At 47.9% G+C, this 14,422-nt stretch overlaps 1 protein-coding gene across 3 annotated transcripts in view; it reads right to left on the reverse strand.

Annotated features, from left to right (window-relative positions):
* Positions 1 to 1,313: 1,313 nt before the first annotated feature.
* RALGDS (ral guanine nucleotide dissociation stimulator) overlaps positions 1,314 to 14,422 on the reverse strand; it is a 61,228-nt gene continuing 48,119 nt past the window's right edge. For 2 of the 3 annotated variants that reach the window (XM_083375074.1, XM_083375076.1), the window contains exons 5-18: positions 13,910 to 14,103; positions 13,485 to 13,606; positions 13,167 to 13,382; positions 12,222 to 12,325; positions 11,091 to 11,175; positions 9,341 to 9,418; positions 8,351 to 8,437; positions 6,844 to 6,876; positions 6,018 to 6,139; positions 5,624 to 5,719; positions 5,106 to 5,361; positions 4,510 to 4,755; positions 3,854 to 3,968; positions 1,314 to 3,652 (exon numbers count right to left, since the gene is read on the reverse strand). In XM_083375074.1, the coding sequence (XP_083231200.1) occupies positions 3,477 to 3,652; positions 3,854 to 3,968; positions 4,510 to 4,755; positions 5,106 to 5,361; positions 5,624 to 5,719; positions 6,018 to 6,139; positions 6,844 to 6,876; positions 8,351 to 8,437; positions 9,341 to 9,418; positions 11,091 to 11,175; positions 12,222 to 12,325; positions 13,167 to 13,382; positions 13,485 to 13,606; positions 13,910 to 14,103 (1,930 nt within the window). In that variant the 3' untranslated portion in view covers positions 1,314 to 3,476. The remainder of the gene's footprint in view (positions 3,653 to 3,853; positions 3,969 to 4,509; positions 4,756 to 5,105; positions 5,362 to 5,623; positions 5,720 to 6,017; positions 6,140 to 6,843; positions 6,877 to 8,350; positions 8,438 to 9,340; positions 9,419 to 11,090; positions 11,176 to 12,221; positions 12,326 to 13,166; positions 13,383 to 13,484; positions 13,607 to 13,909; positions 14,104 to 14,422) is intronic. The other variant, XM_083375075.1, reaches the window with a different exon arrangement.

The following is a 14,422-nucleotide window of genomic DNA, read 5'->3' on the forward strand; positions in this document are numbered from 1 at the left end:
CTCAGAGCTACTGTGTATAGACAGAGAGCAAACCCCACTGCCTTCTAGCCCTGATGATGCTACCTAGTTTGGTAATGAAACGTCTGCAAGAAAACTACCAAGCTTAGAGAGCCTTGGGGTTTACACAGGCCTCCTTCTTCTCCACTCCACAAAATCCCACCGACGACGCTACCTAGTTTGGTAATGAAACATCTGCAAAAAACAAGCAAGCAAGCAAAAATTCACCCACCAAGCTCATCGTTCCATCCTGAGCTGCAAATAATGATCTCCCGCTAAGTTCAATTTCTCAGTTCACATTGTTGGTGAGCGGGTTTCTTTTGCCCAACGCTGTTCTTTCGGGCAACGCGGGGAATTAAAATCTCCCCACTCTTCAAGAGAAATCCCACCGATGACGCTACCTAGTTTGGTAATGAAACGTCTGCAAGAAAACTACCAAGCTTAGAGAGCCTCAGGGTTTACACAGGCCTCCTTCTTCTCCACTCCACAAAATCCCACCGATGACGCTACCTAGTTTGGTAATGAAACGTCTGCAAGAAAACTACCAAGCTTAGAGAGCCTTGGGGTTTACACAGGCCTCCTTCTTCTCCACTCCACAAAATCCCACCGACGACGCTACCTAGTTTGGTAATGAAACGTCTGCAAGAAAACTACCAAGCTTAGAGAGCCTTGGGGTTTACACAGGCCTCCTTCTTCTCCACTCCACAAAATCCCACCGACGACGCTACCTAGTTTGGTAATGAAAGGTCTGCAAAAAACAAGCAAGCAAGCAAACAATAATTCACCCACCATCGTTCCATCCTGAGCTGCAAATAATGATCTCCCGCTAAGTTCAATTTCTCAGTTCACATTGTTGGTGAGCGGGTTTCTTTTGCCCAACGCCGTTCTTTCGGGCAACGCGGGGAATTAAAATCTCCCCACTCTTCAAGAGAGGCACCCAAACAAGACCACGGACACCCCCAGTTTCTTTTTTTTAATCGAAAAGGCTACTGACATTGCCGTATACACATCACCCAGCGTTAGTCTGCTACTTCCACAGATATCGGTACAAAATAGACCTCGCCTAGACAATTCAGTCACCCACATACACGCACACAAACACGCACACGCACACCCTTACGGCTGTGGAATTTGCTGGAGGCAGCCTCCTGACGCCAATCCCCAGCAAGGGGGGGGAAATAAAAAGCTAAAAATATTTTTAAAATCAGCAAGAGCTAAAGCCTGCCTCCCCTTAATAGCATCTCGGGTGTCGCCAAGGGATGCAGCGTGTTGTTGCAAGGAAGGCAGATCCTTGCCAATTTTTTTGGGGGGGGAGAGGGGGGGAGTGCTCACCTGGCTGATCAAGAGAGAGAAGGTTGCCTCCAGGTAGAAATAGCCCCTTTAGCTCCTTCCTTCCTCCCAGCCAAGCTGCCGAACTAGAGGCCACAAAATCCCCTTAATAAGGCAAGGGAAGTAAACAAGCGTTGCCTTCTCGGGGTGCGTAAATTCATAAAAGCAACAAATCCCAGAAAACTTGGGAAGGAGAAGGAGATTGCAAAGAAAAGAAGAAAAAATGGATGAGGGAGGGAAAGATCGATTTACTCTCCGCCTTCTGGATGTCGGTGCTTTCCTTCATAGGCAGAGGGGGGCAGGGGAGGGAAAAAAAAGAGTTTGATCTTGGACCAAACTCTTTAAGCATCTTCCTGTTAAACAGGGCTAGAAAAAGCATCCTTTTTTTTTTGGCATCCTAACAGTGACGAGAAGTCGCCCGTCCACCTGGACTCCAGGCAGACGGCTTGGAAACTCGAGATTTTCATTCGCATCTCGACGCCGCATTTCGATTCGGATCGGGGCTAAGAGAGTGCTTGCCGAGAAACCGGATCGTTGGGTGTCGGCGAGTGACGAAAAGCCCTGGCGTTTGTTTTCCTCGCAAAATCCAGATTTCCCCACGTGGATTTGAGGCTTCAGGACGAAGCAGATGAGCAGTGCGCTCCCCTCTGTTAAATACTCCTCAAATCTCCCTAGTTGCCTCTTGGCACTGGGTGCAAAAGAAGCCATTTGGAAAAACAGCAGCTTATCCCTGTGGGGTTGTGTTTTGTGTGGGTTTTTTTTTTGCAGTTTTAAGGATGAATCTATCAAGCCTTGAAGCCTGGGGGGGGTAGGGGGTGTTTAAAAACAAAAGCGGAGGTATTTCTCTACGCCTCTTTGCCAGAATTGCTCACCTCCAGCTCTTTGCACTCAAAACCAAGAACCTCTCGGAACCACCCACCCACGTGTGAAAAACACCTTCCTTTCACACCTACACGCCCTGCCCCCCCACACCCTCAAAAGCCTTTTTAAAACAGAAAAAAAATAAAATAAAGGGAACTTGATGGAAGTTTTACACGGGGGTTAGTAAAATGTATAAATCCAACCGGGCTATTTACAAACAATAAATATCGAGGGAATTAGTAAATTCAGAAGGATGGGTCGATTCTTGTGGAGGCTTTTTTTTTTACCACCCCCCCCCCCAAAAAAAAACATCATCTGAGCATTATCAGTCACAGAAGCCACTTCGTGGTGGTCAGGCTGAAGTCCGTGAAAACACAAAAGTGGCATTTGTCCATCCGGGTTAGGATCATAAACTGGAGGGTGAGGAGTTGGCCCCCACGCTTTACAGCGATCCCTGTGTCCAATCCACAAGTTTTATTTACACGTGTCTGTACAAAACTGAGTTTTTACTCCTACTGCGTCAGCAGAAGGTCTGGCGACTGAATGAAACAAAAAAAACAAACAAACAGTGCTGTTAGATCTTTGGTGCAGGTTCTTGTTAAGGAAAATAAAAAAGGCCAGGTAATAAAAAAACAAAAATGAGAAGTTAATTATCTGGCGGCTTGGTCCGGCACCCCAAAGTCCCATCTTCAGCTGGCAAGGCCCACCCTTCCTTGCCCCCAAACTCCCTCAAAGCACAGAAAATCTCTCTTTCCCGGATCGCACAAGTGCATTTCAATCCCTCTGGAGCCATCTCAAAAAGGATCGTCTCGGCAAAAGGGGACCCGATCCCACCGCTGCTCAGAAGCACCACCCTTGTTGGTCAACAGAACGATAAGGCAGAACGGTGGACGGAGAAGTCAACGCAGCCAGAGGCTAAGCAGTCCTTAGACCTTGAGAGGTGGAATTCTTCTGTTGTTGTTTTTTAAAAAAAGCTTAAAAATCCTTCCCGGACCCGGAAAAGGGGGGGGGGAAGAAAGAAAACAGCAACACACATCTTTTTAAAGGCAAGAACCAGCTTCTGCCAACACCATCCCACGCGCTCAGAAGTCTGCAGAAGCTTGGCTCTGAAGAAGCCGTCAACCTCTTGAGGACCTCACCAGCATCCCAGGAGAAAATCCGAGGCTACGCAACTAGAGGCATCATCTTCACACTCCCATGGTGGCGGAGTGGCTTAAGACCTGGAGAGTCAGTGGAAGGGGGGGAGATGGAGACACCCCCACCCCCTAGGCACGCATGCACACGGGGTGTTAGAAGATGCCTTTGGCGATTTTCAAGCCTTTCTGCTTCACCCTGGGTAGAGTTGAGCTGGATCCGTGCTTGATTTTGATCACCTTGGAGAAGCCTCGCTTCTTGAGCACGAAGTCGTAGTTGGCGGTTGAGTTCATGGCGTAGAAGACGTTGGCGTTGTTGGGAATTTTGAGCTCTACAGGGGAAGGGGGGGCGGGGGAGAGAAAGAAAGAAATGTAAAGATTCTGGGTTGCGCCGAGTCTCGCTCTAATTTTGAGACCTAGCTGCGTGCACCTAGCTTGGACCCTGAAGGATGAGAGACTGGTGTAGCGGGCACAGTAAATAAAGAAATAGCATAAATAAACCAGAGTGTCCAAAGGGCCATCTTCTTCTGTACCTCTCTCTTCTGAGATGATCTGGATGAGTTCATAATCTTCCGGCCGATCCCCGTCTAGATTGTGTTTGGCCATAGCTTTGCGGATCACCACCGGGGTTTTATCCTGGCTCGTCACCTGGAAGAAGGTATTTAAAAGAGGTACACCTTTAGGCAAACAGTGAAGTGAAGCCACGTTCCCTTAATTTCATGGCTAAGGCAATTGATGTTCTCCAGATGTTGCACTAATGATGTTACCTGGGTGGGTCATGAAACGTCTGCAAGAAAACCACCAAGCTCAGAGAGCACCAAGGACCCCATAGTCCTCCTCCTCCTCCTCTTCCTCCTCCTCCTCCTCCTCACAAACCCCCCTTCCTTCTAGCACTGATGATGTTACCTAGTTGGGTCATGAAACGTCTGCAAGAAAACCACCCAGCTCAGAGAGCACGGAGGACTCCACAGTTCAACCCTGAGCTACAAATATTTTCTCGCGTATGCCAAGGCCGTGTCTTTGTGGGTGTGCAAGAAGAGAAGGTGTAAACCCACAATCTTCACCAACTCTGGTCCCAAAGCCATGTCCATAAGCTCAAGTCTCCTCAGCGTACAAACGTTTCAGTGTGTCCTAGATTGCTATCCCAACCTCGTCGCCCCTCGCCCCTGGCAAAAGACAGGGTACCTACCAAAATACTTTTATACATGTTTCCATTATCCACCGCCAAGCTGACCCGGATGATGCAGCAATCGTCGATCTGCTGGTTATAAAGAGGTAACGAGAGAGAGGAATAGCTTGAAATTCCCGAGACGCTGCGTTTGTGCGTACGGGACACCGTCACTGGCGTGGAGGAGACGGACGATGATGAAGCGCTGCTTGAACTTGACCCAACACCCGATGTATCCAAGGAGGACAACGAGGTAGATTCCCAAAACTGAGTAGGCCAGAGAAAAGGAAGGAGAAGGTTGACTGTCTAATCAGGGAGATCTGCCTATCTATCCTCTGTCCTTGCTTGGAGTTGTCTCCACGGTGCCTACGTCAGGAGCCTCCGTGGTCCAGGAGAACAAAGACGTTGTGGAGAAGATAGTTTTGGAGGTGGACTCTCCGAACCACCTCTAAACATCTTCTACCGTCTTCTTCCATCCCATGTATCTTTTGGCCATCGTCTCTCTCTCCAAGGCCCCGAGAAGAACCTCACTGGATCTCAGCTCAACTCCTCCCAAGCTTCTCAGTTCCCTGGTTGCTCTGAACCACCACCTCCCCCCTCGATTGAGCGGGGCGCACCTGCTGTCTGACCCCCTGGGCAGGAGTGGATCCCAGCAAGCTGTGGTCCTGTACCTTCTTCTCTTGAACCTCGGGCGAATCGGGAACGAAGCTGATGTTGATCTCTTCCACGTCGGAGCTGCTGGAGCCCGCCGAGGTGATGCTGGCCGAATCGGCACCGTCGCTGCTGCAGAGGTATGGCCCGCACTTCAGCTGGTCAAAGGACTTGGAGTGAGAGCTGCCGCCGGCACAGGAATCGGTGCTGGGGGCCTGTCGGCTGTGGGGAGAAGCGGGTCAGGAAATGGGCTGGGGGGATTGGACGGGGCTGGCTCCCACCTTGAGTGGGAAGAGGGGGCCTCTAATGGATTGTGCAGGTGATCTTGGGGAAGGAAGGAAGGAAGGAAGGAAGGAAGGAAGGAAGGAAGGAAGGAAGGAAGAAGGAAGGAGAAAGAGATGGATGGTTGGAGGGATGGGTGGGTAGGTGGGCGGCTGCCGATGTTTTGCACTGAAGACCCTCTGGCCCCTCCCTTCCGACTTACTCGCTCCACCGTTTAATGATGCCGGTGTTCTTCTTGGCTTTCAGCGTGTTGCTGGCTGATTCCGACAAGGGTTCGATCTCACACGAAAGGCTGTAGCTGAGAGCAAAGGGAGGCTATGAGCATTTGGCCCCAGTTGTGGGAGATCTGGTCTAGTGGTTAAGGCATCGGGCTAGAAAGCGGCAGACGGTGAGTTCTAGTCCTAGCTTAATTATGAAAGCTGGCTTGGTGACTTTGGGCCAGTCTCTTTACCTCAGCACAAAGAAACAAATATTTCTCGGCTTTACAGTCCTCCACTTGTGTCCCCGCAAACAAGAAATGGGGGTGGCAGGGAATAAACCCAGAATAATCTTCCTCTGCAGCCCTGAAGAAGACAGCCCACCCCCCTCCGACTTACCTCTCGGCTTCGCTAAGCCGTTCCACGCCGTGAAACCAAGTCCCAAACCGGTCGTCCTTCTTGAAGCTGTAATTATTGCAAGCTGACTGAAGCAACTTGATCTGGGCGATGACTTCGAATTCCTGCAATGAAGAAGTTTGCGTGTGTTTATGTTTAGACAAAAGAAGAAGGAAAAGAACCACACACACACACACCCCAGAAACATGGCTTTAACAGCAGCGGCTGCAGCAAAGCGAGAGTGGATCTAACCAAACTCTTATTGACAAGGTTTTCGTGTGAAAATGCCAGCCAGTCAACCAGGACCTCTTCCAGGTGATTCCGGATTTCCAAGTTTTCCACCCACAGGTCCGAGTTTGGTGCCACTGCCTCCCCTTTTTTCAAGATAAGAAGGTAGTTCTCCACTTACAGCTACTCATTTAGCGGCCGTTCAAATTGCAACGGCATCGACAAAAAGCAAACTACGGCCGTTTCCCCCCCCCCTATAACCGTTGAGGCATCCCCACGCTCAAGTGATCAAAATTTGGCAACTGGCTCATATATATGATGGCTGCAGTGTGCTGGGGTCATGTGATCCCCTTTTATGACCTTCTGACAAGCAAAATCAATGGGGCAGACAGGCTCACTTAACAACTAACAGTGATCCACTTCACACGTGTGGCGAGAAAGGTCGCAAAACGGGTCAAAAAAATAATAATGAGCCAACAACTGTCTCACTTGGGAAGAGAAATTTTGAGCTCAATTGCAGTCTTCAGCTGAGGATTAACTGCAGTGGCCCTTAAGTCTGGACAGTGATTAACAGCCACAACCACAATCACAGAGGTCTCACCTTCCTCCTTTTCTCAAAGTTGATCAGACCTCCCTAAAAAAAAGAAAGAAAAAAAACACAGATCCTTAATATCCCAACTCAGCCCGATTTTCAATTTCTAAACATCCAAGAGATGAGAAAGGTTTTTTTTAATAAAAAAACAACACACACACATATTTTCTGCAGCAAGGCAGAATCAGCAACTGTACCAAGGATTGTGAGGTATTTATCTGCATCTGGAGGCTAGATTTTTTTTTTCCTTAAGGGATTCAAGAGAAATAAAATACATTTAAAAAGACAAGGAGTTAGATGGGTTACGGCTCTAATGCCAGGTATAAAACGATTGAAAAGTCTTCAGCAATACGGCAGTAACTGAGATGCCAGAATTCTCCCCTCGCATGATAGAAGCAACCTTCCATTGCTCAGCTTGCAGGGAACAAAATTGGTGGACAAGCTCTGGATGAAAAAGGGACTTATCAGTCGAAGACATGTTTCTTCACTGTTTTTCATGAATGAAGGCAAATAGACGAGTCCCGGGATAATGCTGCAGGATCCAATCTGGGCCGGTCACCGTTATCGGAGATTTTGTCTTCCGAGCTTTCGGATTTTTTGGAGCCAGGGAGGACGCTAACCACCAAGATTGCAAGAAACACAAGCAAGGAGACGAGGAGACCCAAAGTGACTGGTAGCCTTCACGTTGCAATGAACAAGGAAACACGTTCAATTTCGCAGCAACTAAGGTTGTTGGCGGAGAAGATACAAAAACAGCCGGGGAAATGATTGAAGCCTGGGGAATGAGCCCCTTGTCAATCAACAGAAGTGCTGATTTACCAAGGAACTTCCTTGGTAGCACAAGGAAACAACAGCCAACGACTTCATAGCCACCCATCCACACCCCAATCAACCATTAAAGAGCCTTACACCATAAATTCCAGGCTCAAAGCAGGCATTCTGGTGAGAGAGAGAGAGAGGTTCCCCCGAGGAACAAGCTTCCCAAAACTCGGAAGACAATTTTATTTTTAATTTATTTACGAAACGCCACCAAGAGAGAACGACTCTCTTGTGCTTTTCGTTATAAAGGTACGCCGCCAAAGAGAGCCCACGGAATAAAATGTAAACATGGCTAAAACAATGTAAGCAAAGAACATTAGATGTCCAGCAGGGGGCGCCGTGCTCTCTTTTGGCCTCAATCTGGGCGGAGCAATTTCCCCAACTAAGCAACAAACCATGTTTTGTGCTGGTTTGACAAAAAAACAAAACAAAACACAACGACAGCCCCCACCCCACCCCCGAAGCATCGAATTAAAAAAAAACAAACCAACCATAAATCTGGCAGGAAATAAGCCCTAATAAGCAGGCATATACATAGAATGAAGGCTACTGCTAAGCTTGTAAGCCGCCCTGAGTCTTCGGAGAAGGGCGGGATATAAATGGAATTAAAATAAAAAAAATAAAATAAAAACGCCAACCTTAAATTGTTGCTTGCAATATAGAAAAGAGAGAAGGAGAAATAGGAAGGAGAACCTACGTCTAAATAATCCTTCATGGCCGTGTCCAGCATCACCAGGTCGGTCAGAAAGGTGCCCAGGTAAGGGATGGTGCCTTGCATTACACCCTGGAATGAAAAATTAAAATTAGGAACAGGACAGGAGTCAGAGAAGCGGGAGAAAAGGATGTCTACGCAGATTCTCCGTCATCCAGGTAAGGCTTGTCCCAAAGGTGCTTTTTCGAGAAGCAACTGGACTTCCTTGGTTTTTGCTGGAAGACGTTTCGCTTCTCAGCCAAGAAGCTTTTCCAGTTCTTTTAATTCTTCTTCCTCAAATCCCACTCCCTTCTAGCACTGATGACATTACCTAGCCGGGTCATGAGACGTCTGCGAGAAAACCACCCAGCTCAGAGAGCACCAAGGACACCACAGTTCAACCCTGAGCAACCGATATCCTCTGTTTAATCAAGAAAGGTGTGGAGGCGAAAACATGTAGGGAACGGTTGCTGGAATTGGATATGTGTAGTTTAAGGAAGAGAAGGACGAGGGGGGACATGATAGCAGTCTTCCAGTATTTGAGGGGCTGCCCCAAAGAAGAGGGAGTCAAGCTCTTCTCCAAAGCGCCAGAAGGCAGGACAAGAAGCAACGGATGGCAACTAACCAAGGAGAGAAGCAACCTGGAACTAAGGAGAAACTTCCTGACAGTTAGAACAATTAACCAGTGGAACAACCTGCCTCCAGAAGCGGGGAATGCTCCAACACTGGAAGTTTTCAAGAAGAAGCCATTTGTCTGAAATGGTATAGGGTTTCCTGCCTGAGCAGGGGGTTGGACTAGATGACCTCCAAGGTCCCTTCCAACTTATTATTATTATTATTATTATTATTATTATTATTATTATTATTATTATTATTATTATTATTATTATTATTAAGTTTTCTCCTCTTAGTCTCCTCCTCTTGATCCATCTCATCCATCCTGGGAGCCTGGCTCGGCCAATACATTTGTGTTTTGTTGCCCTGACACATCCTCACCATTTCTCGTTGTTGCTGCTGGCGCTTCTGAGCTCTTTTGGGGTTGATTTCCAGCGTGGCAAACTTGGAGGTCCCTTCCTGAATGCGCAGGAAAGAGAAAGGGGAAGGGAGAAGCAAAGGTGAGTTCAACCTGCTCTGAACGTCGTTAAGTACGAAAAATGGTGCTTTTTTTTCAGCGGCATGGTAACTTTGAATGGCCACTAAATGAACTCTTGTTAAGCCGAGGACCACCCGCGGAGGATAAAGCTTTGCCTCTCCCCAGGCTGGGAGGAAAACGTGAGCGAGGCATAGCAGCTAATCCACCCGTCCTGTGCTGTCTGTGCTCCAGAAAGAGATAAGAGGCAGGAGGGAAGCCCAGAGGTGAGACGTCAATGTTTTTTTGGCTGGTTTTTTTTATCTTTTTGCCCCACCTACCAGAGGATTCCTCGGCGGCCAACTTTGGGAGTATCCTCTGAAATTAAGCAGAACGAGCCAGATACCGGCTGCAAACAGCAGCTCTTTCCTTCTGCTCCGAAGAGCAAGCGAAGGCCAACCCTTGAGCAACTACTAGCGAACTTTGCCAGCCTTCCACGCCCAATTTTACAACCTAGTCCCCGTCCCCGTTGAGAGTCGAGCTTTTAAAATAGGAAGGAGTCCAGCCACCGTGGCTTTTAGCACTCCCGCTGAATTTGTTATGCTCTCATTCAAAGTTTCCTCCCTTCTCTCACGTTTATATGTTCAGAAGGCATTTTTTGGCTGCAGCACGGTCCTGCAAGAGGGGAATCTTTACTTCTTGCAGGGGAGGGGGGGTGGGGTGGGGGAAAAAAAGGGCCTTTTCGCCCACCCACCCCCTCTGACCAACGCAGAGGCGGGGGTTTCGCGTTGCAGTTCTTCCCGCCGGGAAGAAGAAAGCGAGGATGTTTCCCAGCCTGCACGTCCAAGAGACGTGTTTGCTGTGGGTTTCTGCAGGCGGGGTTTAAATGTTGCCGCTTATTTATTAATCGGATTGATAAGGCTGCCCGGCTCCATAGGAACTTTGCCCAGTGGGGAATAAGGGAGGTATTGTGGGAAAAAGACAAATGAAGCCCCAGGCATCCAGAGGAGTGAATGGAAGGAAGGACAACTCCAAGGAGGGAGGGAGAGAGAGAAGGAAGGAAGGAAGGAAGGAAGGAAGGAAGGAAGGAAGGAAGGAAGGAAGGAAGGAAGGAAGGAAGGGAGGGAGGGAGGGAGGGACTACAAGAGTAAGAAAGAGGGATGGAGGGAGGAGAGCGAGAAAGGACACCTTCTTTCTTTCTCTCCTTCTCTCACTTCTTTCTCTCTTCCTTCCTCCCTCATTCCCTCTCAAAATTCCTTCCTTTCTTTGCATACATACTTGAAATGTCCTTCCCGCCCTCTGTTTCAAGAGAGCGAGAGAAAGAAAGAAAGAAAGAAAGAAAGAAAGAAAGAAAGAAAGAAAGAAAGAAAGAAAGAAAGAAAAGATAGAAAGAAAGAAATGAAAATGTCCAAAAGTCAATGGAGGGGAGGGAAGGGAGGGAGGGAGGGAGGAATTCTGGAATAAATGGAGGAAGGAAGCCCATTCATTCTAAAAATAATAAAACCAACAGCCACCGTCCCGTCTAACTCAAGACCCCAGGGAAAGCCAGATTTTAAGTGCCCTGTCACACCCAATCAGGGAGGTTATCAGAAAAGTTTTAAGAGGGGGGGCTGCCCTTTTATTTGCCCCCCAGCCAACAGCCGCTTCTCCCCGATGGGCCTTGCAAGGCGCCCTTACCTTAATGAGCAGTTCCCGACTCAAGGAGTGGTTGTTTTCATCCGAGAAGATTTCGGATAACTCGTGGAACATGCGGCAGCTCTCCCTGTAAACGAAGGAACAAATATATATATATATATATATATATATATATATATATATATATATCAAAAAATCCAGTGTGAAAAATATCCTCGGCCACATCTTTATTCCATCCAGCTCTCTCTCTCTTTCCCTCGAATTCATTTAGCGACCGTTCAAAGTTACAACGGGACTGAAAAAAGGGATTTTAGGACCAATTTTCACACTTAACGACCGTCCCGGCATCCTGAAACAAAATTAAGGAATAGTAATGAAGCTCAGGAGCATCGGATTCTTGTAAAAAAAAAAAGTCTGCAGATATGCAAACGTAACTCTCTCTTTTTTTCCCCCTGTAGGCAGAGTTATGATTGCAGTTGAAAATACAGAGAACCCTAAATTGCAAAAAATAAAAAATAGAAATGAATAGAAGGCAAATGTTTTTGTGGGCTGGATATTGAAACACTGAATTGCAAAGGGAAGTCAACATTTATTTTTAAGAAAATAATGTTGATTTCCCTTTTGCAATTCAATGTTTCAATATCCACCCACCAAAACCTTTGGAAACATTGTCTCAGGAAAAAGGATTTTAATTTGACAAATAACTCTGCAGGCTTCCTGCTTGGAGACTGGTTAGCTTTGTTTCCAAAACATTTCCCTGTAGGTGAATGTCAGCTAAGGAAAGAAGTTCAGTCCTTCACACATACTTAAAATTGATCTGAAAGCAGTCCAGTTCTCCCCCGAACTAAAATCTCCATTAAAATTAAAGTTTCCATCTCGTTAGAAATTCCACTTGGCTGCCAAGCCAGCAAGTTGGATAGAAAGCAAATTTTCAGGGGTGAAATTGCTATGCTGCAATTTCATGCTCTTCGGTACATTTTTTATTTATTTATTTCTTCATCCGTTCACTCGTTCGTTCAGTCATTCTAAACGCAGATGGTTAAAAAGAAGCCTCGGTGGGATCTTCCTGCTAATTCAACCATACGGAAAATGTCAAGATTAAACCAGCATTAAACCAACAGTAAAAGCCACGCGGTTTGTTGGTTTTTTTTTCTCCCTTCTCCTCGGACTCACCGCGACACCTCGTCCCACGTCTTTTTCAGCCGGTGAACCGCGTTGCACTGGAGTGCAGAAAGGATGGCTCGGAGGGAGGAAAAATTCTTGAGGATGCGGCATTCCTGCAGAAGGGGGAAGAGACAGGGGTCAGCAGCTGCTCAGATCTCCCTGTTACGGAAGCCCTTGTATTGTAAGCAAAACTCTTATCTGTGCCTCTAATCTATCTTCTCCGTGCTATTTATCATCTGTCTGTTCTCTCGATCTGTAATCTTGATCTACCCGTTTTCCTATCCACTTGTCTTCTTCTTTACTTTTAATAATAATAATAATAAGTTGGAAGGGACCTTGGAGGTCATCTAGTCCAACCCCCTGCACAGGCAGGAAACCCTATACCATTTCAGGCAAATGGCTGTCCAGTCTCTTCTTAAAAAACCTCCAGTGTTGGAGCATTCACAGCTTCTGGAGGAAGATTGTTCCACTGGTTAATTGTTCTAACTGTCAGGAAGTTTCTCCTTAGTTCTAGGTTGCTTCTCTCCTTGACTAGTTTCCATCCGTTGCTTCTTGTCCTGCCCTTCAGGGGCTTTGGAGAATAGCTTGACTCCCTCTTCTTTGGGGCAGCCCCTGAGATACTGGAAGACTGCCATCATGTCCCCCCTCACCCTTCTCTTCGTTAAACTAGACATCCCCAGTTCCAGCAACCGTTTTCTTCGTTCCTTGTCTATCATCTGTCTGTATCTATCTTCTCTATAACCTTTCTCCGAGCTCCAATCCGTCTTCTCTATCTCTAATCTTTCTCTTTCCCTCCCTCCCTTCCCTTCCCTGTCACTTTTTTTTTCTTTTTTCTATCCTCTGTATCTGTCTTTTGACTTTTGACATTCGGTTCTGACCCCTGCAGATCTATCATTGTTTTTTTGTGTGTTTGTTTTGTCTTAAAGAGATCAGCCGATGGGATCCTTCACTTACCCGGGCGACTTCGATCCATCGCTCCACCACTCTGGCCCTCAGCTGGGCCTTCAGCGTCCTGTCCCCGAGGCAGGTGGCAATGACACAGTTGGTGACCCTGTTGAACTGGGAGACGGTGGCCCGGATGCTGGGCGCCAGGTGCTCCATCCCTTTCTTGTCCCGCTGAGACCAGATGCAACCGAGGCAGTGGTAAGGGACCACTTTCTTGAAGAGCTCCTGGGTTGGGAAGGGTTAAAAAGTGGAGGGGAGGGGGGATCAGCTCCGAGGAGACGGGCCGGAAGCCGAGGGAAGGGCAGCGGGCCTTAGTCGGAAACTTACAGCATCCATTAGGGTGAACTGCTCAGCCGCCATCTCTGGAGGAAAAGACAGGAACTCCGACTTGCCTTCGCTCAGTCCATTTTCTTGCTCTAACCTCAGAGGGCAACTGGGACGATCCACGGCTGGAAAGGAGGAAAGCCAGGCCTTAAGCAATGCCCCCTTCTCACAACCTTCTTAACCCAGGTCCTCAACGAACCCCTTTCCTAGTTTTCTAGGTTCAGGCGCGGGAGATGGCAAAGCAAACCGGGTTGCAGGAAAACTAACTCAGCTTTGGGAGGTTGTTGACCAAACATGACAGCTACTTCACCCCCTTCTTCTTCTTCTTTAATTTAATTTAATTTTATTTTTTAACTTGGCAACCAAGCCGAGAACAGGCAGCCTGAATTTGGGGGTATCCGAGGGGGTACAGGTAGCACCCGGCTCACCTTCCGTTTCAGCCTCGGCACGCTCCTGTTGCTGGAACTGAGCGAAGAGGATTCGCGCTCGCCTCTCCAAATCCGAGCCGGGGATATTAAGCCGGACGTAAATGATCAGCTGCTTAAGGCAGGCGTAGTCCGGCGGCTTCCGGAAGTCTTCAGAGTATTGATCGAGCCAGGCTCCCAGGATGGATGAGATGGTGCTGGGGATCAAGAGGAGGAGACTAAGAGGAGAAAACGTGGGACGCCACCTTTCTTGATTAAACAGAGGATATCGGTTGCTCAGGGTTGAACTGTGGGGTCCTGGCGGCTCTCTGAGCTGGGTGGTTTTCTTGCAGACGTCTCACGACCCAGCTAGGGAACGTCATCAGTGCTAGAGGGGAGCTGGGGGCTTGCTATGCTTATATAGGGCCAACCCTATTTTCACCTGGGAAATTTGGAGTGTCGCAGACCAAGCTAAGTGCAAAGGTGCTAGGGAACTCCTGGACGTTTGGCACTCGGACAAATCAGCCGTCGACCGAC

This window comes from Vipera ursinii (genome assembly GCF_947247035.1).
Source record: "Vipera ursinii genome assembly, chromosome: 16".
NCBI lineage: Eukaryota > Metazoa > Chordata > Lepidosauria > Squamata > Viperidae > Vipera > Vipera ursinii.